General features: G+C 42.6%; 1 protein-coding gene across 2 annotated transcripts in view; it reads right to left on the bottom strand.

The window, feature by feature from the left end:
* The window catches only part of trpc5a (transient receptor potential cation channel, subfamily C, member 5a), a 255,155-nt gene that overhangs the window by 49,005 nt on the left and 179,255 nt on the right, over nucleotides 1-26,895 (bottom strand). For both annotated transcript variants that reach the window (XM_051935204.1, XM_028816118.2), the window contains exon 3: nucleotides 2,760-3,281. In XM_051935204.1, coding sequence (XP_051791164.1) covers nucleotides 2,760-3,281 — 522 coding nt within the window. The remainder of the gene's footprint in view (nucleotides 1-2,759; nucleotides 3,282-26,895) is intronic.

Here is a 26,895-nt window from a genome sequence, read left to right on the forward strand (position 1 = left end):
TGAAAGGGGATTCCTGACACACAGCCATTCATAAAAGCTGATGTTGACAACTGGGAGATAGACCAAGGCTGGGAAACAAATGGTACAGAAGGGGCTAGATGGTTGACCTTCTGCTCTGTTAAAACCATTAAATGTAAAAGGCAGAAGGGGGGCTTCCAAGGTTAAGGATCTGTGCTGGTAAATGAAAGATTACTGGTTCAAATTCCGGTACTGCCAGAAGGGACCTTCCTCCGCCGGGCCCTTGAGCAAGGCCCTTAACCTGACAGTTGCTCCAGGGGTGCTGTACAATGGCTGACTCTGCGCTCTGACTTCCAAAGATCTTGTCTGAAGAAGGGGCCTGAGTTGCCTCAAAAGCTTGCATATTGTAATCTTTTTAGTTAGCCAGTAAAAGGTGTCATTTTGCTTGACTTCTCACTACATTCATAGTGGCTAACACGGTACAGCACCCTAGTATTAAAGATCATGGGAAAATACAATTTCCTGTCAGGGATTAATAAAATATATCAATCAAAGTTCAAGTCCTTGATGTTTGCCTACAGAGTAGTCAATGGTTTGGTACCTGAATATATGGAGACACTCATGAAGGCCTATGCTCCTTCTCGCCCACTCAGGCCTGCTAATGAACAACGCCTGGTGGTGCCACTTCACTGCGGCATCAGATCTCAATCTTCTGTAGACTCTTTTCTTGTGGAGCAAGCTGTCCACCTCCACAGAACATGCTTAAGAAGCATCTGAAGACCCTCTTGTTCTGTGAATATCTGTCTAGTTGATAATATCTTTGATAGACTCTAGTAACTAAGAAAAGACTAACTAGACCAGTGATGGCGAACCTTTCAGAGACCAAGTGCCCAAACTGCAACCCAAACCCACTTATTTATCGCAAAGTGCCAACACGGCAATTTAACTTGAATACTGAGGTTTTAGTTTAGAAAAAAAAAGCTCATACATTAACATCTTTTGTCTTAAAAGAAAAACACAATAACAGAGCTTTCAATGATACAAACAACTTTTTATGGAAAGGTAAAAGTTTGTATTTGGTGTGCTTTTGAACAATTCATGTGATTTTTGCTGTTGTATTCATGCTGATAATTTGTTTAACCTTGGCTCATACTTTGTAAGTTTGAGAGCAACACATGCAGCACTCAGGGTCATCTGTTAGTCTGTTTCTGGTGTCCGATTTGATTAAATTCAAAGCTGAAGACAGCTGCTCACAAGCATAAGATGATCCAAACAAAGTAAGGAAAGCAATCCCAAGTGCTTTCATTGACTTAAAATGACTTAAAATTATTTGGCAGAGAATTCCACACTTTAATGATTTCATTTTCAGAACTAATTGTGCTGTCCTTTGTCATCTCTTCTATCTTCTCAATTGTTTCACGCAGGTCTTCCCCATTAACCTCCGTTGCCGTTCCCTCTTTCTTTTCCCCCTTTCCATCCACCTCGCTCTTCTATTATATATTACGGGGATGTGGATCAGGTGTGGCGATTAGCAGCTCCCAGCAACAATTACAGATGCAGACGACTGTGCACTTAAGCGAGGACCGCCTGTATCACGAAGCTCCAGCCACACTGCCAAGCCCCCCTTTAAGCCGCAAGTGCGGAGATTATCTATTAAAATTGGCCTTTTCAATTTTTAACTGTGGACCCGCTATACCACATCCCCTCCAACCTAGCTCCTCTCCATCCCCAAACACGGGAATCGCCTTCGCCACAGACTCGACAGGCTGCAGTCCGCGCCGCACCCTCACGGCGCATGTGAGCCGCCCGCCTTTCCCCAAACAGGAGAGGGAGGAAGCACTTCCATTGGGCTGCTGGGCAGAGGGGCGGGTGATGTGAGAAATGTCCTCAGGCGCAGAGGGAGAGGGGAGCAGTCTGGCCCCACATCCCTCTGGCTTTCTAGTAATGAACTATGTGCTGGGGCGATGGCGCGTGTGCCCACAGAGAGGGCTCTGAGTGCCCCCTCTGGCACACATGTCGTAGGTTCACCACCACTGAGTTACTAAACTAACTAGTCTGGCGCTCTGTTTGTTTTAATCCCTTCAATTTTGTAACCCTGTCCTGTAACATTTTCTTACTTGATTGTGTTCACCACTTTTGCAAGTCAATTTGGATGATAGTGCCTGCTAAGCAAATAAATGTTAACTTATTCCACATGTTGTAATTATCCATTTTTAATCTAAGAAGAACTTGAATTTAAAATGACACAAATAATGACCAAGAAATGGTGGTTATTTATTCCTTATACAGATGTTGTCTGTTGTCAGATGTTGCCCTGCTCCTACTCTATAACACAGAATGGCTCCTTGGTAACTTGGCACTACATCCTTGAATGGCTTTCCAAATTTCTTCTTAATCAAAAGTTAAAACAGTACCTGACCACCCAAGGAGGGGAGAGCTCTGAGCGGTGGGTCGTCAAATCGGCCAAGCCGAAGCTCCAGCTGCCTGGACACATGTGCTGGACAATTCATTTTAACCCTTTAGTCAATGAGCTCTTTGGCTTCCCACTCTGTCACGTGTATTCACGCCTTGTTTTTCTGGCCTGACAGCCCCCCCATTCAGTGATCTCCTTTTCTTTCTTCACAGTTTTGCTTATCCAGAATTGAAAAAGCTATTAAAACTTCTAGATCACACTGGAATGCTTTTGTGAAGTGTTATGAAAAAAAAAACATTAAGCCATTCATGAAGCAGTCCATATTAAATAACAAGATACAGGACTGACTGTAACAAAGAAACAGAATGGCATTTCTAAGACTCGTTACCTCTTTTTGGTGATACTTGATGGCCAGTTTAAGCTTCGCCAAGTCGTGACACTCATGCGGCTCCAGCTCCTCGCTGTGGTCATCCCGATGGTTGAGGATAATCTCCAGCTCTCTGGAGCTACGGGCTTGATCCAGCAGGTCCTTTGCAAAGCGCTTGCACTGTTGAGACAACTCCTCGTATTCCGCTTTAAATTCATTTTCCACTTTACTGAGCTCCTTCAACTCCCACCCCAGTCGGAATGCCGTAAGGATTGGGTCCTCACTGGAGAGAGCAATGAGAGAAGGGCTAGCCAGGGCCTTGTAGATGTTAAGGCGGGAGCGTGAGTGCCGCAGACTGTCCACTTCGGAGCTGGAAACACATTCCACACAGTTACAGTGAATCTGGTGAGGTCGGGGAATCGTCACTTTCCGCTGAACTAGCAGTTTGATGATTTCATAGTTATTGGTGTGGGCCGCCAACATGATTGGGGTGATATCTGGAGTAAACTCCGAAAACTGACTGTCCATCATCAGACAGGGGACCTGTTTGGGACAAAAAGAGAAAAAAAATTAGGAATAAATTCTGTTGATACTGGGAGCGCTGAGTGGTCAACATAGCTGAACTTGAAGGTTCAAAAGTGCACTACATGTGTTATCAGTGGCATAGCTAAGGGCGGGCGGAGGGGGCGGTCTGCCCCGGGCGGCACATTTTTGGGGGCAGCATTATTGGCCAAAAGGCTCAGTACAATTCGTGTGTAAGCAGCAGGGTTCGGAAAAATATCACTCATGAATGAAAAAAGTAAAATTCTCTGATTTTTATCCACAAATGCTTCAAAAATAATTTTCAGACTGTCCTTCTGTGACAGCATCAGACACAGCAGTTGAAATTTATGAGGCAATAACAAAAATGAACAGAAACATTACATCGATAATAATTTCTAGGAAGATAAACAACTAATTTACAATTTTGTTTCGTTATCAAGCCGAATGCGTTCTTGTTCTGCGCAGAAAACATCCCCAACTATCACTTGTACACTACACTGGTTCTGGTTTTCGTAATGTAATTATATTAAAACTAATAATCAGAACACAGCTTATCAGTGCGTCTATACTATATTCTTGTCTAGTTGATCTGTATAAATAATTATATGTGAAAAATGATTGCTGTTTCTCTATATATGAATAAATCTATGCAAAATGTATGTTAATGTTTCTCTATACGTCATTTTAATTTTCTATTTAAATAAGTTAACATGTTCAGATATGTTGGAGGGCAGCAAATTGAAGCACCGCCCCGCCCCGAGCGGCACAAACTCGAGCTACGCCACTGCGTGTTATCTAGGACAGGAGTTTAGTAATGAAAAACACAGAAATCTAACTACCACAGCAGCATGCTATGTGTTAACTGTAATATTCTCATCTTTTGTATATCTCGAGCTACATTCACTGTCTAGACTTTGTGACTTGTACCTTCATGTACGGGTGAAGGACCTTTTGTCACAAGCAAAATGTGTTAAGATAGCAAGCAACTGAAATGAACAAGACATCTGTAGGCTTTGTGATGTTTTGCTTCCCCTATGATTTTATTTTCATAATAATGGCAATGATTTCAATTTCAATGAAAGAGGACATGCACCCAGGGCAACAAAATACCCACAGAATAAATGTAGGAGAGAGTGCTGCATTGGATGCGTTATAATGATACATACAATTTCTTTTCCTATTCTCAAATTTCCGATATAACTCCTGTATTAGAATGCTGGATGGTGGATCAGTAGACGGATAGATTAGTTCTCTAGAGCATGTCAGGACTTTGGCCTCACCATCAGTCTGGAGAAAACCAACATGATGGGCCAGGGTGTTAACAATCCATCCTTGATCATCATCACTGACTACAAGCTGGGAGTGGTGCATCAGTTCACCTCCTTTGCTCCACAATTTCTAGATGTAAAGATTAACCATGCTGCCTCAACCTTTGCCAAGCTGACTCATAGAGTCTGGACCAACTTGAAAATGACTCTCCACACCAAGATGGCTGTCTACAGCTCCTGCATGCTCAGCCCTCTGCTTTATGGCAGCAAATCCTTTCTTTGTTAGTTGTGGTGATTGTAGTCTGGAGATCCATGATATTGTATATGGTGTACCACACAGATCTGTTATGGGCCTTCTCATAATATTTCCATTCTAAAAGCTCTCATTGGGACAGATTATCTCAAAACACAAGAAGAACTACCAGAGCTATGCAAATGACACACCGCTTTACTTATGTATAGCACCTGATGACCCTGATGCTCTGGCCTCTCTCATCTAATGCTTTACTTGTATCTCTGAATGGACGAGTATTAATTTTCTCAAGCTAAATAAGAAAAAAAAACCAGAAATCTTAGTTTTTGGCAAAAATGGAGATAGTGAAGGTCTTAGAAATAAATGTGATCCCTTAGCAGTAAAAAGTCAAGGCTGAAGTGAAAAATGTAGCTGTAATCACGGACTCTGACCTGTACTTTAAAGAGCATTCTACCCAGATTAGCAGGACTGCATTTTTCAATTTAAGGAACACTGCAAAGGTTAGACCTCTTATAACACTGCAACAGCCTGAGGAATTAAGTCACATTTTTGTTTTTAGTTGACTACATTACTGTAATGCACTACTAAATGGACTACCTAAGAAAGGCATGAATTGGTTGCAATTTTTGCAGAATACTGCAGTAGGAATTTTAACTAGAAAAAGAAAATCAGAGCACATTTCACCAGATTTGGTATTGTTTCTGGCTACCAGTGTCCTTTAGAATTGACTTTAAAATACTATCTATCTATCTATCTATCTATCTATCTATCTATCTATCTATCTATCTATCTATCTATCTATCTATCTATCTATCTATCTACTAATGGTATACTGTATAACGCTTTAAATAATGTTGCTCCTTCCTATATTTTGAAGTGCCTGTACCAATACATTCTGATGCAAATGTCTCTGTTTCTTGCCATTGGCATGGGATTCATAAAAGCACTGTTAATTTTTGTGATGCTCCATATGTTGGAATGACAGGCACACAGTAACAGGACAGACACACAGACACTTATCCTTTTATTAAGGTGGATGTTATGTAATCCTGCATTGGATTCTCTTCTTTTATTTATTCATTATTATTTTTATCTAATTGTAATTCAGGGTGGCATAATGGCGCATTGGTAGCACAGCTGCCTCGCAGTTAGGAGACCTGGGTTAGCTTCCTGGGTCCTCCCTGCGTGGAGTTTGCATGTTCTCCCCATGTCTGCGAGGGTTTCCTCCCATGCAGATTAGGTGCATTGGCGATCCTAAATTGTCCCTAGTTTGTGCTTGGTGTGTGGGTGTGTATGCCCTGCGGTGGGCTGGTACCCTGCCCGGGGGTTTGTTTCCTGCCTTGCGCCCTGTGTTAGCTGGGATTGGCTCCAGCAGACCCCCGTGACCCTGTAGTTAGGATATAGCTGGATGGATAATTTTAATTCATGTCCCTGGTGACTCTTCCTATGAAGTCAGTAGACGGATTGGGAGAGCATGGGGGGTCATGAGGTCGCTGGAAAGGGGTGTGTGGTGCTCCCGATATCTATGAAAAAGGTCGAAGGTCCAAGTCTTTAGAGACATGGTGCTTCCTATCTTGCTATATGGTTGTGAGACATAGGCGCTATTCAGTGATCTGAGATGAAGACTGGACTCCTTTGGTACTGTGTCTCTCTGGAAAATCGTTGGGTACCGCTGGTTTGACTTTGTGTCGAATGAGCAGTTGCTTATGGAGTCCCGAATGAGGCACATTACCTGCATTGTGAGGGAGCGTCAGTTACGGCACTACGGCCATGTAGCGTGGTTCCTAGAGGGTGATCCAGCTCGTAAGATCCTCATTGTTGGGGACCCGAGTGGCTGGACCAGGCCAAGGGGATGCCCATGTAACACCTGGCAGTGGCAGATAGAGCGTCATTTCCAGAGGGTGGGACTGGTGGGTGCAGCAATGTGCTGTACCAGTGCATGCTCCCCAACCTGACCTGACTAGTTTTAATTTGTTTACTTTCTTGTAGCTGTTTATTTGGCATATTGTAAAGCACTTTGAGGTAAATAATGTATATGAAAATGTGCTATAGAAATAAATATGGTTGTTGACGTTAGTAACTAAATGCCCCGCATACGGACAACCTCAGGCACATTCTCAACATTAGCTGTCAGAACCACATGACGATCAAGCAGACCCTCGCATGTGCTTAAATCCCCAGTCTTTACACCCTGCTGATGATACAGTGCCAACCTTGCTTGATTGGCCATATCCACCGGACGTCCAATGGGAGGATCTCCAAGGATCTCTTGTGATATGAGCTGGCTGCCGGCTCCAGGATGCAAGGTTCCCCCCTACTGCTGCTTTAAGGACATCTGCAAGAGTGATACGATGTTCATGGGCATTGACATAACAGCTGGGATGAATGTGCCAGCTACCATGTTTGAAAGACCCCACTAAATCAAGCTGCAGTATTGAAAACAGCGCTGTGAAAAGTAATCCAGGGAACAAAGCCAGGCAGCAGCGCATTTTTGTGTAGCCACTGCCAGTGGGACTGCAACACACAAACTGGACTCATACAGCCTCAGCAAGTGCTGCGCCGTCAGCACCTCATGATCCTTTGTTCTCAAACATGTGTGCATGAGCCATGGTCTCTCGAGACCAACAGACGCCTACACAAGAACACTCTGTAGCGGGGCTGCATAGTTAGTGTTGTCAAATGTCAGTTCTGAGTGCGTCTCATTTCCATTGTCCCGTTTGCTGTTTGTGTGTATCAGTGAATGCCGTCCCCGTAAAGGGGGACGGATGATGGAAGAAGACCACAGCCTCTAACCAGGAAAACACCTGTTCTTAATTAATCAATTACAGCCGTCACAAGGACTATTTAAGTAATCAGAGAGGAAGAGAAGAGAGGAGAAAGGAGACCATTCATTTCAACCACGTATCAACTTACTTGCTGTTTTTCCACATCGCGCCTTTGCACCAGTTTGTTTTTCATTTTGCCGGTCTGCTTTCATCCTTCATCTGCTGAGACCCTGGGGTCGATTCGCCATCCACCATATGCCGAGGAATCATGGTGAGATTGCTCCATTTGCCGGGAAAATCAAACAACTCATTTACCACTAGTTCAGTCATCTGTATTCAGGACAGTTTTTTATAACCGGACTCAAGTTCACAATCATTCAGTATATCATTCATTTTTGTTATTCGTGTTGTGTGTTATATGTTACAGGGGCAAGGGAGGGTTTTGTTGTATTTATATATGGTGGTGTCTCATTGTTGATGTGGTGGAGGGATATTTATATTTGTTTCTATTTTTGCATTTGTCTTGTGGTTTTATTTAATACATTTAATCAGTTTATTTTTACATCATCTGCCTTTTGCGTGCTTATATTTGCATCGTCGATTGTGGGGGAAATGTGTAATTTGTTAAGAGGTACGGCTTGATAGTTAGATTCATCTCAGTAAATTATCCAGGCCACAGGTCTTGGAGGTGTAGTTGCCGGCTGGGTAAGGGGTCGGCCGTTACAACTTGATTACATCTTTGAGCCATTTTAACTGGGATCTCACATGTGACATATCGACAGAAGAGGAAGGAGTCCCTAGCAGGGCACTTAAACCCTATAGTCTACAATATCAGTGCACTAATGGTAAAGCAAGAATGACAACACAAACAGACATTGTAAATCCACCACAAGTACTAGTTGTTTCTGGAAATCTCAGTTGGATCTCTCATGGCCATTTGAACACACAATCACTACAATCAACTCAAACAACAGAAGGTGATCTCCATTGCACTGATTCTTTGACTTCTAAAGCCAAATGGCTGCACCAGAGATGATTTATATGTGTCATATTAAAGGGATCAATTATTTAGTGGTTTATATTTGTAAATATCTGAAATACCCGGTGTTGCCTGGAAGGAAAAAAAAGTTTTTTTTTAATTGTTTGAGAAAAATATAATAAAAAAAACCCACAACTTTAAAAATAAAACAAAATTAACAAACAATGAAGACTCACTAATGTGTTTGTCTTGCAGTCTTATATGTATGTTATCATCCAGTTGATGCTCAGAACCGGCCAAAAATAACAGGGGGGCAGTGGAGCTCAAACATAAAGAATGCTAGCAGTCACCTCCAGTTCACCCTCTGGTGGTCAACTGGATGATAACATGCATAGAAGACAGCAAGAGCACCTCCCACCCTACGCAGAAGGGAATTGGTTAGGGCTGATTTCACCCTACAGTATTTTTACTGTAAAATAATACAGTGAAAAACATGCTAGCCCTTCTCTCATTGCTCTCTCCAGTGAGGACCCAATCCTTACGGCATTCCGACTGGGGTGGGAGTTGATACAATGAAAAACATGTGTACTGTACCAAGTTTCATGAAAATTGCTCCAGCCGTTCGGAAGTGATGCTGGAACATACATACACACACATACAGTTAGGTCCATAAATATTTGGACAGAGACAACTTTTTTCTAATTTTGGTTCTGTACATTACCACAATGAATTTTAAATGAAACAACTCAGATGCAGTTGAAGTGCAGACTTTCAGCTTTAATTCAGTGGGGTGAACAAAACGATTGCATAAAAATGTGAGGCAACTAAAGCATTTTTTGAACACAATCACTTCATTTCAGGGGCTCAAAAGTAATTGGACAATTGACTCAAAGGCTATTTCATGGGCAGGTGTGGGCAAGTCCGTCGTTATGTCTTATCAATTAAGCAAATAAAAGGCCTGGAGTTGATTTGAGGTGTGGTGCTTGCATGTGGAAGATTTTTCTGTGAACAGACAATATGCGTTCAAAGGAGCTCAACTTGCAGGTGAAAGAAGCCATCCTTAAGCTGCGAAAACAAAAAACCCATTCGAGAAATTGCTACAATATTATGAGTGGCAAAATCTACAGTTTGGAACATCCTGAGAAAGAAAGCAAGCACTGGTGAACTCAGCAACGCAAAAAGACCTGGACGTCCACGGAAGACAACAGTGGTGGATGATCGCAGAATCATTTCCATGGTGAAGAGAAACCCCTTCACAACAGCCAACCAAGTGAACAACACTCTCCAGGTGGTAGGCGTATCGATATCCAAGTCTACCATAAAGAGAAGACTGCATGAAAGTAAATACAGAGGGTGCACTGCAAGGTGCAAGCCACTCATAAGCCTCAAGAATAGAAAGGCTAGATTGGACTTTGCTAAAGAACATCTAAAAAAGCCAGCACAGTTCTGGAAAAACATTCTTTTGACAGATGAAACCAAGATCAACCTCTACCAGAATGATGGCAAGAAAAAAGTATGGAGAAGGCGTGGAACAGCTCATTATCCAAAGCATACCACATCATCTGTAAACACGGTGGAGGCAGTGTGATGGCTTGGGCGTGCATGGCTGCCAGTGGCACTGGGACACTAGTGTTTATTGATGATGTGACACAGGATAGAAGCAGCCGAATGAATTCTGAGGTGTTCAGAGACATACTGTCTGCTCAAATCCAGCTAAATGCAGTCAAATTGATTGGGCGGCGTTTCATGATACAGATGGACAATGACCCAAAACATACAGCCAAAGCAACCCAGGAGTTTATTAAAGCAAAGAAGTGGATAATTCTTGAATGGCCAAGTCAGTCACCTGATCTTAACCCAAATGAGCATGCATTTCACTTGTTGAAGACTAAACTTCAGACAGAAAGGCCCACAAACAAACAGCAACTGAAAGCCGCTGCAGTAAATGCCTGGCAGAGCATTAAAAAGGAGGAAACCCAGCATCTGGTGATGTCCATGAGTTCAAGACTTCAGGCTGTCATTGCCAGCAAAGGGTTTTCAACCAAGTATTAGAAATGAACATTTTATTTCCAGATATTTAATTTGTCCAATTACTTTTGAGCCCCTGAAATGAAGGGATTGTGTTAAAAAAATGCTTTAGTTACCTCACATTTTTATACAATCGTTTTGTTCACCCCACTGAATTAAAGCTGAAAGTCTGCACTTCAACTGCATCTGAGTTGTTTCATTTAAAATCCATTGTGGTAATGTACAGAACCAAAATTAGAACAAAGTTATCTCTGTCCAAATATTTATGGACATAACTGTACATTGACTTTTATTTATTTTTATATATATATAATATAGATTAATGTAGACCACTTTGCAAGAGACCCTTTTTCACTTTGAGATTACTGAGCCTCGTTTTCTTGGTCAATTTTAAATCCACAGTGTTTCAGTGTTAAGTGACAATAAAATGTGAGCACTTTTTATATAATCACTTTATATTCAACTGTTTTGTACGGAGAATCAGACACTTTTAACCCAACTTGGCCGTTTCTACTTTCATAGTCTTGACTTTTCCCTGAATGATTAATTGTTGGGTGTGACATCCTTGGAAATTTTGGGCAGAAAATAAATGTGCTATTAGGCTGCTTCTGAATTAAAGGTGAATTACAGGTTTTGTTACTTTGATAGACATATTTTTAAGGGACACTAACGGAACAAAAGGAGGAGGAGGAAGGCCACTTTCTTGTATTGTGATTATTGTCAGTTTCATACTGTATGGAGCTATGGACTACAGACTGTTAGATGAATATCTCTGCACATCTCTTATTGCCAGGCTGACTTAAGTAAATGTGAATTGCTACCTTTTCTGAACTGCTACCCCATGATAATTGAGTCTCCATTATGTGTGGCCATTAGTGGAACTGCTGATTAAAACTGTAATTACTAATGCTAAAAGTCATTTAAATAGCCGGCACCATCTGACACCATCAGCCGACAGCATCACCCAGAGTTCAAGTCTGAGCAGGCAGAGAAGCCTCCAGAAGGCACACATTAGCACGACGCTTGCTGATTTATGGATTCTCGTTCACACAATGCATTCAATTAAATTGTAATAGCCATGTAACTGAAGTGTGACTGGATGGCAGCAGTATGTCCAGCAAATGATGACCCATTCAAAACAAGCCAGACTGCCATGCTTGGACATTGACATGACTGAGAGTCAGCAGCACTGAACCTCCTAACTTGGATCAGGCGCATTATGTGACAACGTTTATTAAAGCACAACCGTTCTGTATCCTCTGAAGAGTGGGAATCAAAAAAACTCTTAATAATAAAGATAACATTCATTGTCACTTGCATAAGACACCAAGAATCACTAAAACAGAAGCACAGTATGGGGGTCCACAATATTCATCAGGATTGCTGCTGGTAACATAGGGGCAGACAGCTTGGCCATTCAAACTAGTAAGAATGCAGTGGTGTCTACAAGCCACTGGGGGTGCTGTAAACATTCTTGGGTACCACCTGAACCTACGTAACCTGAGCACAGGTTAAGAAATGAGTGTTGTGTGCCCCCCATGGCGCATCTAGACACTAGTGCTTAGTGATTAGCAAATGTAGGAGCAACATCTCATCAGGTAGGATTAGTCAGGCATGACTGATGTCCATTTCAGATCACTAACATGGTGAAAGACTTTAGATTTTCTTTTTACATAAATGCCTTTTTTATTGGTGCACAGTAAAGAAAAAAGGATGCACAAAAATACTTTATATAGCCAAATGTATGTGGGCACCAATCCAAATTACTGAGTTTAGATGTTTCAGCCTCACCCATTGTTAACAGGTTCATAAAATGGAACATACAGCCATGCAATCTCCATTGACTTCCACCGGCAGTAGCGTGTGTTGTACTGAAGAGCTCAGTATCTGCAAACATGGCACTGCCATCGGATGCTGCCTTTGCCACAAGTCAGTATGTGAGATTTCTGCTCTGCCGGATCTGCCCCGCTCAACTGTAAGAGCTATTATTGTGAAGTGGAAACGTTGAGGAGCAACAACAGCTCAGCCATGAAGTGGTAGATGACACAAATTCATGCAGCAGGACTGCAGATTTCTGAAGTGCCTACTGTCTAAAGCTCACCTTTCCATGTGTCACATCACTCATATCAGAGTCCCAAACTGCCTCTGGGAGCAACGTCAGCACAAAAACTGCATATTGGGAGCTTCCCATAATGGGTTTCCATGGCCGAGCAGTTGCACACCAGCCTAAGATCACTATGTGCGATGCCAAGTGTCACTGAAGTGGTGTATTGGGCTCTGGAGCAGTGGAGACGTGTTCTCTGGAGTGACGAATCAAACTTCAATACCTAGCAGTCTGATGGATGAATTTGGGTTTGCTGGATGCCAGGATAGCACGACTTTCAGGACTGGATAGTGTCTGGATTTCAATAAATATCAATAAAGCTTTATTATAAAAAAATAATGTTGCATGTAAGGTTAAGAGAATTGGCAGCTACATCTGTGGAAATAGGAGTTGCAAATATGCATTCAAAGATAACATTGTGTCATACCCAGTCAAATGAGGTGGAACAGACTGCCGTTAAGAGAGTTGATAATGAAGACCCACAGGAGAGACAGATTACGAATAATTCAAGTAAGTTAACTTCACTGCCTAACTGGAAATGCAATCATGCCACGCCAGAATATGGCTGCCGCTTTTTAACACATTGTATATTGTGGCCACAAGAGGGTGTCAGAGAGCCCAAACCCCCAGACACAACCACACAGACACAAGTCCCATTTAAAAAGACGGTTTATTTTTACAGCTGCCTTCCACAAAGGTTCCACTGGTGCAAGAAACACAATTCTCTTCATGTTCTCTCTTTCTTCTCTCCTTCTCTTCACCTCCCAGACAAGCTTTGTCCACTTCCACCTGACTCTGACTCCTTTTATATAAAACCTGGGAGTATTTCCAGTGTCCCAAAGGTGTGACCTGAGAGCACAGAGTAGGGCTCAGCAGTTTTCTCTGTGGCCCCTGGCAGCGCCCATGGGAGCCAACAGAGCTGAACTGAGCTGAAGAATTCCAGTTCCCATGATGCCCTGTGGGAGTCTGGGGCACTGCCACATCCCAGGGGGGCAGCCATCTATTGTCCCAGGGGAGATATTACCCCATGCAGGTCATCCTCCCTGGTCCTTCCAGACCAAAGTTCCAGGTGGCACCCCTCACAATATCCATAGACCATAATGCTTATCTAAACTCTGCTTTCTGTTGTTATGCTATTGTGATGCAGTAGTTAAAAAGACAGGAAGCTGTCATAGCAGACAGGAGCATTTCTCAAACATGGAGCCAAGTATCTGCAGTGGTCTATATGATTGTGTCTCTTCAGTTCCTGCACTTATTACAATGTATAGTTTACACATTAAACTTCATTTACTTTGTGCTACTGAGCTTGTGATTTAATAACAGCGGTGTTAACTTTTCATTTTTTCTCAGTGTTCGGTTTCTTTTAGTCTCTCTCTGTCTTTCCATAGTTATTTTATGTGTCTTCTAATATATGAGTAGAGATGGGTCTCTGTAACCCAGAATGTGTAAAGTGCGTGGACTGGAGGAAACTGGGGGTGAGTGTTTGGGAAGAAACCCTGTGGGTGGAGCCTTTTCAATGGTGTCAGCAAGTTGTCCCCAACCCCAGGGTGTTCTCGTTCAAGAATCACATCTTCCTCCGCTATGCAACAAATGCTCTGAATCATCACTGAAGTTCACACGTTTCATTTCTGTTTCTTATTCATGTCTGTGTTGTTCACACTTGCACAGAGTGCCACTGTTTACCCCCTGTACCTTTGTGAGTCTCTTGGAGTAAAGGCAGAATTTTAGGGAGAAAGTGAGACCCTACTGTCAGTCATATCACTTCTGTTTTGTCTGTGCTGTAGTCCCATGGTGTTCCAGTGGAGGGTCATTAGGATCGGCCTACAGCCAGACTGTCTTTCACGGCCTGGAGGACCTGTTTAAATCTCTAAATCAGATGATAGCCTTTGCTTTTATAATTCATTTAACTTAAAAAGACTTGTCCCAGTTGCTGCTGCTGCTGCTGCAAAAAAAATATCTAAACATTACACTGAAAAAGAAATGATTGATTTTCTAGGACAATAAAAGATGAGGGGGGGGGGGGGGGGTCTCTGTGGCCCAAGCAGGAGTACAGACGAGAGAGCGAGAGAGGGGAATTAGAGACAGTAGGCTTGAAATAAAAGAACTGGAGTTAACATTGTGTGAAGTTCAATTACAGGCACTTGGTGATTTACTGAACACATAAATTCAGAGTAAAGTTATTAAAGAGGAAAGGAAAATCAAAGAGAAGGAGGAGACATGCTGAAACGGAGGGGGCCATGCAGGTCAGCAGCACAAAGAGTCTATCAAGATTAAAGCAAAAGCAGAAGACTCGTCTGTTGGAATAATTTTCATGGCAGATGGTAGGGAAAGCGAATATTTTAGGACAGGAGATCCCAAATCCAGATACTCGTCTGGGAATGCTTATGGCATGAAGTTCAGACAGAATATGCAAACCCAGAATGCTTGTGTGCCTCCCATGTGCCAGTAACACACTGCTCTGATGGTCTGGCCTGGGGGGCTTCACCCACATGTCTTCTCTCCCTTTTTTTTTTTTTTTTTGCATTTTCCTTGTCTGTTTCTAACAGGATTTTGTTTTGAGCATTACCCATTATGGTGTTACACCTGGGGTCCTTTCCCTAGCTTAAGGTATAGCTGTGTTTATTTATTTTTTGTTATAATTTAGGTACAAGTTTTTATATTCTATTATTGATTTTGTTTTTGTTTTGTTTTTATTGTGTTTATGTAATATTGTCCATCCATTATCCAACCCGCTCTATCCTAACTACAGGGTCACGAGGGTCTGCTGGAGCCAATCCAGGCCAACACAGGGCGCAAGGCAGGAAACAAACCCTGGGCAGGGTGCCAGCCCACCGCAGGGCACACACACACACACCAAGCACACACTAGGGACAATTTAGGATCGCCAATGCACCTAACCTGCATGTGTTTGGACTGTGGGAGGAAACCGGAGTACCCAGAGGAAACCCACGCAGAAACGGGGAGAACATGCAAACTCCACGCAGGGAGAACCCGGGAAGCGAACCCAGGTCTCCTAACTGCGAGGGCAGCAGCGCTACCACTGCACCACCGTGCCGCCCGTGTAATATTGTGATGTTATTAATTATTGTGTAATTGTCTACCATTTTAATAATAGTTTCAGCTAATATTAGCCCTGTCTCCTGTGTGTGGCACCTAAGGAGGCAGGGCCACCTGATGTTGCAGCTCGGCGACTGGCTCAGCTGTATAAAAGGCCTGTTGAGGTTCCAACTCTTGTGATTCACACACACACAATGGCAGAAAGGTGTGAGGCATCCTAAACAGAGTCAAAAGGCAGCCCAGGCTCCCCACTAGCCTGCCCTGATAAGGCTCACTCCCAGGCAGCCTAACTGCCTACTCCAATGGCTGGCTTCAGTCTACACCAGGCCAAATGGGCTTAGGCTTCAAAAGTAATGTTCACAAAATATACTGCAGGGAGGATGACTGTAAATCTCCTCTGAGGATGAAAGGGCAAACATTAAATCTTTATAAGTAAATCATTTAGTTCAAAAAAGGGGAGAATACAGAACAAATGCTTAAAAGAACCAAGCAAAGCAAAAAGGAGATGCCTAAAAAGGCAGTTCACAGTAACCAAGTGCCAAATGCATTAAACAAAAGACAAAATCTTTAAACTGAGCAAAAATGTCAAAAAGACCAAAATTCCAAACAGCAACAATAAACAAAGAGAGGAGAACTCACCAACATCAAGAACAAATACAATGAACGGTGAGGGACTGCAAATCCCATGAGCCTTTATAAGGCTGGGCGCAATCCCTCAGTGGAGACTGACAGGTGGCCCCGCCTCTTGGGGAACCACACACAAAACACAAAGGACAATGCCGAACAAAGATCCACACAAAGAAACTAAACAATAAATAATAAACATGAGTAATAACATTATCATTAACAATAATAATAATGAAGTAATTAAAATTAGTGAAACAGACATTTAAAAGAAGTTCAAATATGAACTTGGGACGTTGACTTAAACATAACATAACAACAGCAGTTTCGTGTTGCATTATGTGTTTTATTGTTGTACTGCTAGGAGGAGGAAAATTAGCAAGGCTTTGATCCGAAGAAGAGATGTGTAAAGATCGAAACAGAGAAGTCAAAAGAACTGTCGTCAAACCCTGTATGTGTGCCAAAAAATCAGAACTGAAGAACGTACTTAGAAAGTGGACTACCAGAAGATCAAGAAAAGAATCTTTTATACAGAGTTTTGGTGTAGAAATGTATCTGCAATTTTGGATAACAACAGAATGTCAGAGGTGAGCTTGTATCTCCTATTGCATGTTTGAAATCATGTGTAGTACTCCTCCGTGTAGACAACAAATATGAAACCAAACATGGCATTGAAAAAAATCACAAACATTACTGTATTTGAGAAATGTGAAATTAATATCAAGGTAAAGAGCCAGAGCTAAATATATATTCCCCATTAAGGTTTCTCATAGAAAATCACTAAAATTCAGCTACAGTTGACTGACGTAAGTGTAATAAACTGCTAGACATAGATAGATAGATAGATAGATAGATAGATAGATAGATAGATAGATAGATAGATAGATAGATAGATAGATAGATAGATAGATAGATAGATAGATAGATAGATAGATAGATAGATAGACGGCAAGGGATTTTGCCCCACCAGGATGCCTGGAACCCGGAAGAACCGGGAGAGGGGCAATACCTCCCCCTAGACGTGAGAGGGCAGCCCCCTAGATTCCATCAGGATCACGGAGCTGAGAAGCTTAGCCCTGTGGGGGTTTGTGGTTGTCACCAGGGGGCACCTGGATGGTTCCTGAGCCAAAGACAACAGTACTTCTGCCACACTAGGAAATGCTGCCGGAAGACCATCACGGAGTACCTGGAGCACATCAGAGGCTGGATAAAAGGGGCCACCTCACTCCATTTGAGGAGCCGGAGTTGGGAGGGAGAAGACGGAGCTTACAAGAGAAGAGTTGAGGCAGCTGAAGAATAGCACAAAGGACTGGGCCGTATGGTTTGTGCACAGTATTGTGTGTGTACAGTATTTCACTTAAACAGTGCGTGTTTTTGGGACATCTGGAGTCCGTGTCTGCCTGTTGCTGGGCTGATCTTTCACAATAGATAGATAGATAGATAGATAGATAGATAGATAGATAGATAGATAGATAGATAGATAGATAGATAGATAGATAGATAGATAGATAGATAGATAGATAGATAGATAGATGAATGGCACTATATAATAGATAGACAGATGAAAGACACTATATAATAGATAGATAGATAGATAGATAGATAGATAGATAGATAGATAGATAGATAGATAGATAGATAGATAGATAGATAGATAGATAGATAGATAGATTTACTTTGACTTTTATTTCATTGCACACAGTTTGAACCCAAGCTATTCATGTTTTGTCTCATCAACTTCATTTCTTTTGCTAATAACACATCAATTCCTGCATTGGGATGAGGGCAAATTAGGGCCAGTGATGAGGTCAAATAATTAAATAATGATGTGATTTAAACAGGTGATTGTAATCATGATTTGTTACAGTCTTTGAGGAGCAAAGATGGGCAGAGAACCTCCAGTCTGACAACAAATGTCTGAGAAAATTATTGAAATATTTTAAAAACAATATTTCTCAAAGAAAGATTGGAAAGGATTTGCATATTCTCCCTCTACAGTGCATAATATCAATAAACTATTAAAGGAATTGAATGTCAGTGTGTAAGGGGAAGGTCACAAGCCTAAGCTGAACACCCGTGATCTCCGATCCCTCAGACAGCACTGCATCATCAATAGCTGATATAACAACAGGGGCAAGGGATTCCTTTGGCAAACCTTTGTCAAGCACTACAATGTGGAGTTACATTCACAAATGCCACTTAAAACTTTACTGTGCAAAAAAAGAAGCCTTAATTTAACCATGAGGACATTGCCCCAGACATCTTAGAGCTGCAAGTAAGTGAACTCCTGTACAAAGGTGAACCTAAAAATACATTTACCCAAGTTCCTTTGCTTGATTTTCTGACTGTGCATCACTCAGGGTTTGTTTCTAAGGCTCATTCCATCTTCTAAATGTTCATTAGCATCAGTGCTTTTGACCTCTAATTGGGAACATTAAGGACTAGGACAGAATACAAAGACTAAATTTGTTTTTGGAATTCACCGTAGAAACTTAAGAGAGCCTTTCTGCTGATTTTTTTGTTGTTTTTCTGAACAAAGTATAACATAGAGATGAAGGGATTGGAATGTCTAACGGTTATAGTTACCCTGTTAAATGAATGTCCTCATTTACTATCCTGGCACGTTGTTGTCAGTGACATGAGATGGCACTTAAAGCTTCAGCTCAAGTCACTGGTACAAGGCCCAATTGGAATTAACTAAAACATTAAGGATGGAGAATTAATGTTTACCTGCTGTGTGGAGTTACATCCAAAATATGACAGCACTCGGCTTTGGTAGTGCTTTTCGGGGCTGATCACACCTCTCAGGGGCATTAAGAAGTATAAATATTGTGTCCCCCTGCACTTCATCCCATTGTTTGTGTCGACTGGGGGCTTCTTGCTGGCTACTGGATATCAAGATGTCACTTAGCTCACTTCTGCCCTGGTGTTCTTCACCCAAAAAAACTCTAAAAAAATGGGTGGAGAGCATTCATGATCTTCATGCTTCGTCCTGATGTCAGAGTTTCAAGCAATCTCTATGACTTCATTTTTTTTATTGGCTGCTAATAAAATTGCAACCATTTATTCACCTGGAAATGATGGTGCAGCAGCTGTGACAAGCAAATTGTTTACCTCATGTTATTTTTTTCTGCCATGTGCGGCTCTGACAAAAAGGTATGTTAGGAGGGACGAAAAGCACACATCAGAAAAAACCCACTGCCGGGCTCTTAACTAACAAGAATACACACAATCAGTGTATTTAGTGCTGTATTCATTGTGAATATATCTACAGTATGTAACCAGCAGACATGCCTTCCAGCTACTCAGGGATGAACACCTTACAAATAAACATGGCGTATGCTGAGGGATGACTGCAGGCAAGAGGCTATGAACTGCAGGTAAAATTAAATAAAAAGGAGCCTGATGTGGGACAGCAAGAAGAGGAGTGCAACAAAGACAGCAAAGCAACTGAGGAACAGTGTGAGTTTGATGCCAGCCTCTTCCTGGAGGGCAAGGAAAGACTTTGAAAATTGAAGCGCTCTCTTCAGGGCTATTAACCTGCAATGTGTGCAGTTCTTCCTATTTTGTACCTTGGGTTGTTAATATTGATATTGTGATGTAACTGGGACAGTGGCGAGTCCCAAACTCCAAATACAAAGACACAATCACAGTCCCGGGTTCAAATAAAGGATGTGTCGCAGGTGGCTGGGGGGGCGACCCGGCCGGTACACACCGGAGGACCGGAAGAGGGCTTACGCCTTCCCCAGGCCACGTGATGGTGACCGCCCTGGCGGCTATGGGGACCACGGGTACAGAGCTTGGAAGCTCATCCCTGTAGGGGCCTGTGGTCACCGCCAGGGGGTGCCTGAATGCCTTGGGATCCCTGGACCTCAGCACTTCCGCCACACCCGGAAGTGCTGGGGGGAAGAGGATCGGGGACACCCAGAGTGCTTCCGGGTACGCAGCTGGCACTTCCGCCACACTGGGGAGTGCTGGTGGAAGATTGCCGGGAAGCACCTGGAGCACATCTGGGTGAGGATAAAAGGGGGCCGCCTCCCTTCATTCAGGGCTGGAGTCGGGTGGAAGCAGGACGAGGTCTGGGAGGAGGCAAGGAGGTGGCCTGAAGAGAGAGAGAAGGCATTGTGTGTTGGCCAGGACTTTGGGGACTTTTGGGGTTCATGTGCTCTGTAAATAATGTTCAATAAACGTGTGTGTGGGGTGATTTGAACGTGTCTGCCTGTCTGTGTCCGGGTCATGTTCCACAGATGGTTTATTGCAAAAATACCTCCACAAAGCACCAAGTGCAAGTTATCTCTTTCACAGTCACCTCTCCTCTTTCTCTGTCTCCTCCAGTTGAGTGTTGCCTAATTTGATGTAATCTAATCTAACATCATCCGATTGAACTACTGCTGTGCACCGACGCTTCCCATCCAACCTGATGGAGCTTGAGAGGTGTTACAAAGAGGAATGGGCGAAACTGGCCAAGGATAGGTGTGCCAAGCTTGTGGCATCATATTCAGAAAGACTTGAGGCTGTAATTGCTGCCAAAGGTGCATCGACAAAGTATTGAGCAAAGGCTGTGAATACTTACGTACATGGGATTTCTCAGTTTTTTTATTTTGAATAAATTTGCAAAAACCTCAAGTAAACTGTTTTCACGTTGTCATTATGGGGTGTTGTGTGTAGAATTTTGAGGGAAAAAAATGAATTTAATCCATTTTGGAATAAGGCTGTAACATAACAAAATGTGGAAAAAGTGATGTGCTGTGAATACTTTCCGGACGCACTGTATGTATATATATATATATATATATATATATATATATATATATATATATATATTGTCACAGATGACTGCGGTCATTACCTGGCCAGGATGCCTGGAGGGACCAGAAAGGGACATTAATAGCTTCCGGGGCACAAAGGGGCAGTTGCCCTGGATAAAAAGAGGACCACGGGACAAGGACAAAGAGGATTTGTACTATTGGGAACCGTGGCCTCTGCCAGGGGGCGCTTTAAGCCTCAGGAGACCCGGATGTGATTACTTCCGCCACACTTGGCAAGATGGCGGAGGGATCGGCCAGGGTCGCCCGGAGTGCTTCCGGTTCAAAGGGCAGCACTTCCGCCACACCAGGAAGTGCTGCCGGATGGACATCATCAGCCACCTGGAGCACATCCGGGTGGGAATAAAAGGGGCCGCATCCTTTCAGTCAGTGAGCCAGAGTCGGGAGTGGGAGAAGGACAAAGCTCCCTGGCGGCAAAGGACTGAAATAGTGGTGATTATTGCTGAGTGCATTGTGTGTTGTGGTGGATTTGTGTTTATTTAATGGAAAATAAACGTGTGTCTTTTATAAAGATGTGGTCTCCGACTGGTGGTGTCCAGGCAACTATCACAATATATATATATATATATATATACTAGACATTAAGGAACAGTAGTGCATTCTTTTTGAGAATTTTTTTTATGCTCATTTTCCTGTTCCTCTATAGATCTATTTGCTCTTCTGTATCTTTCTCTTTTAGCGTTTTTCTGACGCTCATTATCTTTTTTGGGTGGCATGTTGTTAGTAGATAGTCACAGTAATATAGGCTTGTACGTCCGTAATATTTTCTGTTACAGTAATACTGGCTTGTATGTGGCTGTAACATGTGTCACTGTATTGTGTGCCTTTACTTTTCTCTCGCAGTAATACTGGTTTGTATTTCCGTAAAATGCCTGTAATTTTCTCTGACAGTAATACTGGCTTTGATGTCCGTAATATGCATTTAATTTTCTATCACAACAGTGGGCAATCAGCAGAGTCTCCCCAGGAACTGATGTAATGTGTGGCGTGCAGCTGATAATTGTGGCTGTGGCGTCTCTCCAGCAAGTACTGTGCAGTTCCCCAGCAAGCATTTTAATCTGTGCTGGCGTGCAGCTGATTATTGTATGTGATTGCGTCTCCCCAGCAACGGATTTTATGTGCGTGAAAATAAATCTACTTTTAAAAGTCATCCCATTGTAATATCATGAAAATTTATATATTTAGGAAAACCCCTTCAACGACTGACACTTTACTGGGCCAGGCTTCTTAATCGCAAATCTGACATCCTCAGAGTGAACACTTGCACAACAACAAACACTAATCCCACCTCTTTGGGGAAGCTGGTCTCCACGTCTCAGTACCCGATTGGATTTTTCTTGCCTTTTGTTTTAAGTCTTACCTCATTTCCAGAAATCCGATTGGATCAGCCGTGCAATATTTTATAGGTCCCGCCCTCTCTGTCTTGTGTGACGCATCAGGCGGCCTTTGAAGCATCACACAGTGCCTCGCGCATGCGCACTTCACCAGAAGACACACACACACGGACACTGGACGCACACAGGGGTTTTATTAAAGAGGATATGTGTTTGTGCAAGGGTATGGATGTTGGGGTACTGTAGTCTAAAACCCAAAGCTAAGTGTTGCTTGGTTAATCATTTCTCCACAAGGCTTATTGTTGTCTATTAGGTATTGCTTGGCCTGATTTAAAACATTTAGAGGTCCGCTCCATTCTAAACATTTTATTTGTGTTCTTATTTCATATGTACTCTTCACTGGGGTTCTTAATGGGCTAAGTGATTACTACACAATTAAAAAAAGTAAAACAGAACATTCTAATACTAAGGTAGCTATCCCAGAACATTCTAGCAATAAGTGGAAAATTCTAGAAACATTTTGGTATTAATTAGGAGTTTCCAGAACATTCTAGTAGTAAATAGGAGTTTCTGTTTTAGCCCTTTTTAATGAGAGAAACAAAGAAAAAGCTGATGCAAAGCCTGCAGCGACCACCATTACCAGACATTCCTCATCGTCTTAAGCTGAAAAACAAATCTGAACATCTGAAGCTGGAAGATCTGGTAACACAAACAACAGCATGCTTCTTTGATGTCCTTATGGAAAAAGACAGAGAAGGATCTTAGTCGTTTCTGAAGAAATCACCAACACAGTGGACAGATGATCCAATCTTCAGTGAACTTTGCAAACTGTTTGCTCACATGATGGTAGTGAATGACGCAGCTGAAAGGGGAATTAGTCTCATTAAATAGTACAATGATATACTGACGAAAGATGAAGAACAGAAACAGTTTATTCTTCAACTGGTCACAAATTATCACAGGGTTTTACCAACTTCATCAAAGACAGTGCTAATGTTGTAGACCTACAAGTGTCTTGTCCATCCTCAAACCATTGAAACACTCCAGCAGCTCCACTTTGAACATCCGTCATGTTGTCCTGGCCTTGTACCAGTGGCCAGCCCCTCTCTAGGTGTTATAAGAAGCCTGTTGAATAGATAACATGGCACAAAGCACTGCATGACTCAAAAGCACTACAATAATGATGTATACTGCTGAATGGCTGTTCTGAATAAGCAGCAGATGATTTAGCTGATGTAAAGAATATAAAGGTGTGTTTTTATTGGGTAATGACACCATTACTGCCATCTGCTCTTAAGCCCATCATGGGGACATATGGCACAATAAAACCATTGCACAAAGCCATCAGTGTTGTCTGAAGAATATATTGTGTCTAATTACTTAAGATCACACATATACATTGTGTACATTTTGTTCTTTTTTTATTAAGAACTCCTTTTATTACGCAACGTGTATTTTGACAGGTGTCATATTGTAAACATTACGTTTTATTGATGGAAGCAAACACTGAAAAGGATTTACAGTACAGATTTACGTTGACATGACATTCTTCTCATCTTGGAAATGCACACAAGCAATTAAAAGGCAAATAAAATTTTAGAATAAATTGTGAGCATTAAATCAGCTGACACTCAAACTCCATAATGCAATGCCGAGATTGGATCTGGTCAGTATGCTCAAAAAAAGATGCAGTAGTTCCAGCAGCCATGCAGAGTGCCATCCTGTTTTACCGGTATCAGTTTGTATGAGGGACGTTCAAGAGGTCTCCGCACTTTTTTTTAACTCTATTTATTAAGAATTTCACAAACAAATGTCATCACTTTTCTACATAATCACCTTCCTTTGCAATTGCAATGTAATTTTCCTGGCTTCATACCAACTTTTTAATGCCATCAGCAAAAAATGTTTTTGGTTGAGTGTGTAGCCACTGATTCACTGGTGCTTTCACATCAGGGTTCTTTCTTCATTCCTCATGGTCATGGCTGTAGCTGGATGTCCGGAGTGCTCTGCATACATCACACTGGTACGGTCATTGTTGAACATTTCAATCCACTCATAGACGACTCTACGAGAGAGAACTTTATCTCCATACTGAGCACTGTGGGGAATGGCTCGGACACAGACAGGCAGACACACTCATGTCACCCAACACACGTTTATTTACACTATTATTTACAATTTTCAAGTGCCACAAACCCCAATCTTCCCCAAAGTCCAGGCCAACAACTCTGCCTCTTCGGACCGCCTCCTTCTCTCTTTCTATCACCTTGTCCTGTTTCCACCCGACTCCAGCCTCGAATGAAGGGAGGCGGCCCCTTTAATCCATACCCGGATTTGTTCCAGGTGTACACCGGCAATCCCGCGGACACGCCACAGTGTGGCGGAAATGCCAGCTGTCCTCCCGGAAGCACTCTCTTCTTCCCCCCAGCACTTCCCGGTGTGGCGGAAGTACTGGGGTCCAGGGTCCTTCAGGCAGGGGGACGCCTCCTGGCGGTGACCACTGGCCCCTACAGGGTTGGGCTTCCAAGCCCTGTACCCGTGGCCCCCAATACAACCAGGGTAGACGCCCCCTCGTGGTCTGGAGGAGGAATGAGCCCTCCTCCTGTCTTCATGGGTGTCCCAGCCGGGCATGAGCCCCGTCCGGGTGCCACAGCACACATACAGAGATGGGCACCTTCTGCCCACAAGAAGCGTATGACAGAGTGCTGTTCCTCTTCAGTGTAATTTATAAGTTTTGCAGCCATCTTCACTATAGGATGGTAACTCTTATACTAAACTACTTGCCAGACAGAACTAGTCACATGACACTCTCAGAAACAACCAATTACTACTCCTCCCGCCTTCACCGTTTCCAACGAAAATATAAAAGTGTAGAAACTTTTTGAACGACCCTTGTATCTTTAGGTATTTGCTGAGATTGATATTGTATTCTTTTGAGCAAAGAATACTGAACTTCAATGGAATTTGCTTGGAATCAGCAGTTCTGCTTTGGTCTGGTTCAAGTTCTACTTGCCTGACTGATCCATGTGTGTCTCCTGCTTTGACTCCTTGTCTTTTCCTCAGAAACACTCCACAGGTGTGCCTCAAGGATCAGTGTTGGGTCCACTTCTCTTTTCTCTCTCCACTTGTTCCTTATGCAATGCCATTTCTTCTCATGGCTTCTCCTACCGTCTCTGTGCTGACAATGTACAGATTTTCTTCTAATTTCCCTCTTACAACCCAGCATTAATCTCCAGCTGCCTCTCTGCCATCTCACCCTGGATGAATGATCATCATCTTTAAACGGAATCGTTCAAAGTGAGATTCTCTTGTATTTGTCTTCTGACTCTACTCCTTCAGATTAGTCTCTAAACCTTGCCAGTCAGGAATCTTGGCCTGACTCTTGACTCCGCACTTTGATTCATTAAATGTGTATCTTCAATGACCTTTTGTTTTTTTCTTCATAGTATTCAGATGATTCGACCCTTCCTCACTAAAGTCATACAACTCCTTGTTGAGGTGCTGGTTTTCTCATGGCTGGACTCTCTCCTGGTGGGCCCTCCTTGGACTTTTATCTGACCTCTTCAGCTTCTCCAGAATGCATCTGCTCGACTGGTGTTCCCTGTTCCTCATTTCATTCCTACTACTCCTCTGCTTATGGTTGCTTCAAGGATTCCATTCAAAACTTACGGTTTTTGGAATGGATCTGCTCCTCAGTAACTCCGGTCTTTGGTCTTTCCAAATGTCTAATACTGTAATTTGCACAGTGAATATTGATTTAGCTGCATTTACATGCGCATTAAGAGTACTTTATCTGTACTAAGAGCATGAGGCTCTACATAAGCTACACAACATGTAAGCATCAAGTGATTACAGCTGGAGTCCTAGAAGCTGCCAGAATGTCTGATTTTAAAGGGAAAAGGGGGGCGTATGTGAAGCCGTAGCTTTCATTGAGCAAATATCGAAAACAACATCTGAATAAGATGAATAAAGGAGGAGGATACAATACTCTGTTGCTGCTGCTAACAAAGGTTTCTTCAGTGCTTCAGCATCTGAATGCTGACTGGTTGGAGGTCTTCAAGCCATCCAGCCATTGGACATTTTCTCTGCTGGAGTTTATGTAATAACAGCCTTGTAGCAATGATGGCATCATAAGACAATGTGGTTTAACAAAGCATGTGCAAGAGGGAGAAAAAATCCCTGATCTTGCAAAGTGAATTGTTTGTGAATCTCTTGAAGTCAGTCAGAGTTTCACTAGGCTGTGAAATGTCTGCAGCGCTGTGGCTCGTCTTGCAGGCTCATTTCCAGCACTTCATCTCACGCATTGTAGATCACACTGTGAGTGGGAGACACGAGGTGCCAACTTGTCTGCCTGAATTCTTTCATAAAAGTGCTCG

This window comes from Erpetoichthys calabaricus, chromosome 12 (genome assembly GCF_900747795.2).
Source record: "Erpetoichthys calabaricus chromosome 12, fErpCal1.3, whole genome shotgun sequence".
Classification (NCBI taxonomy): Eukaryota; Metazoa; Chordata; class Cladistia; order Polypteriformes; family Polypteridae; genus Erpetoichthys; species Erpetoichthys calabaricus.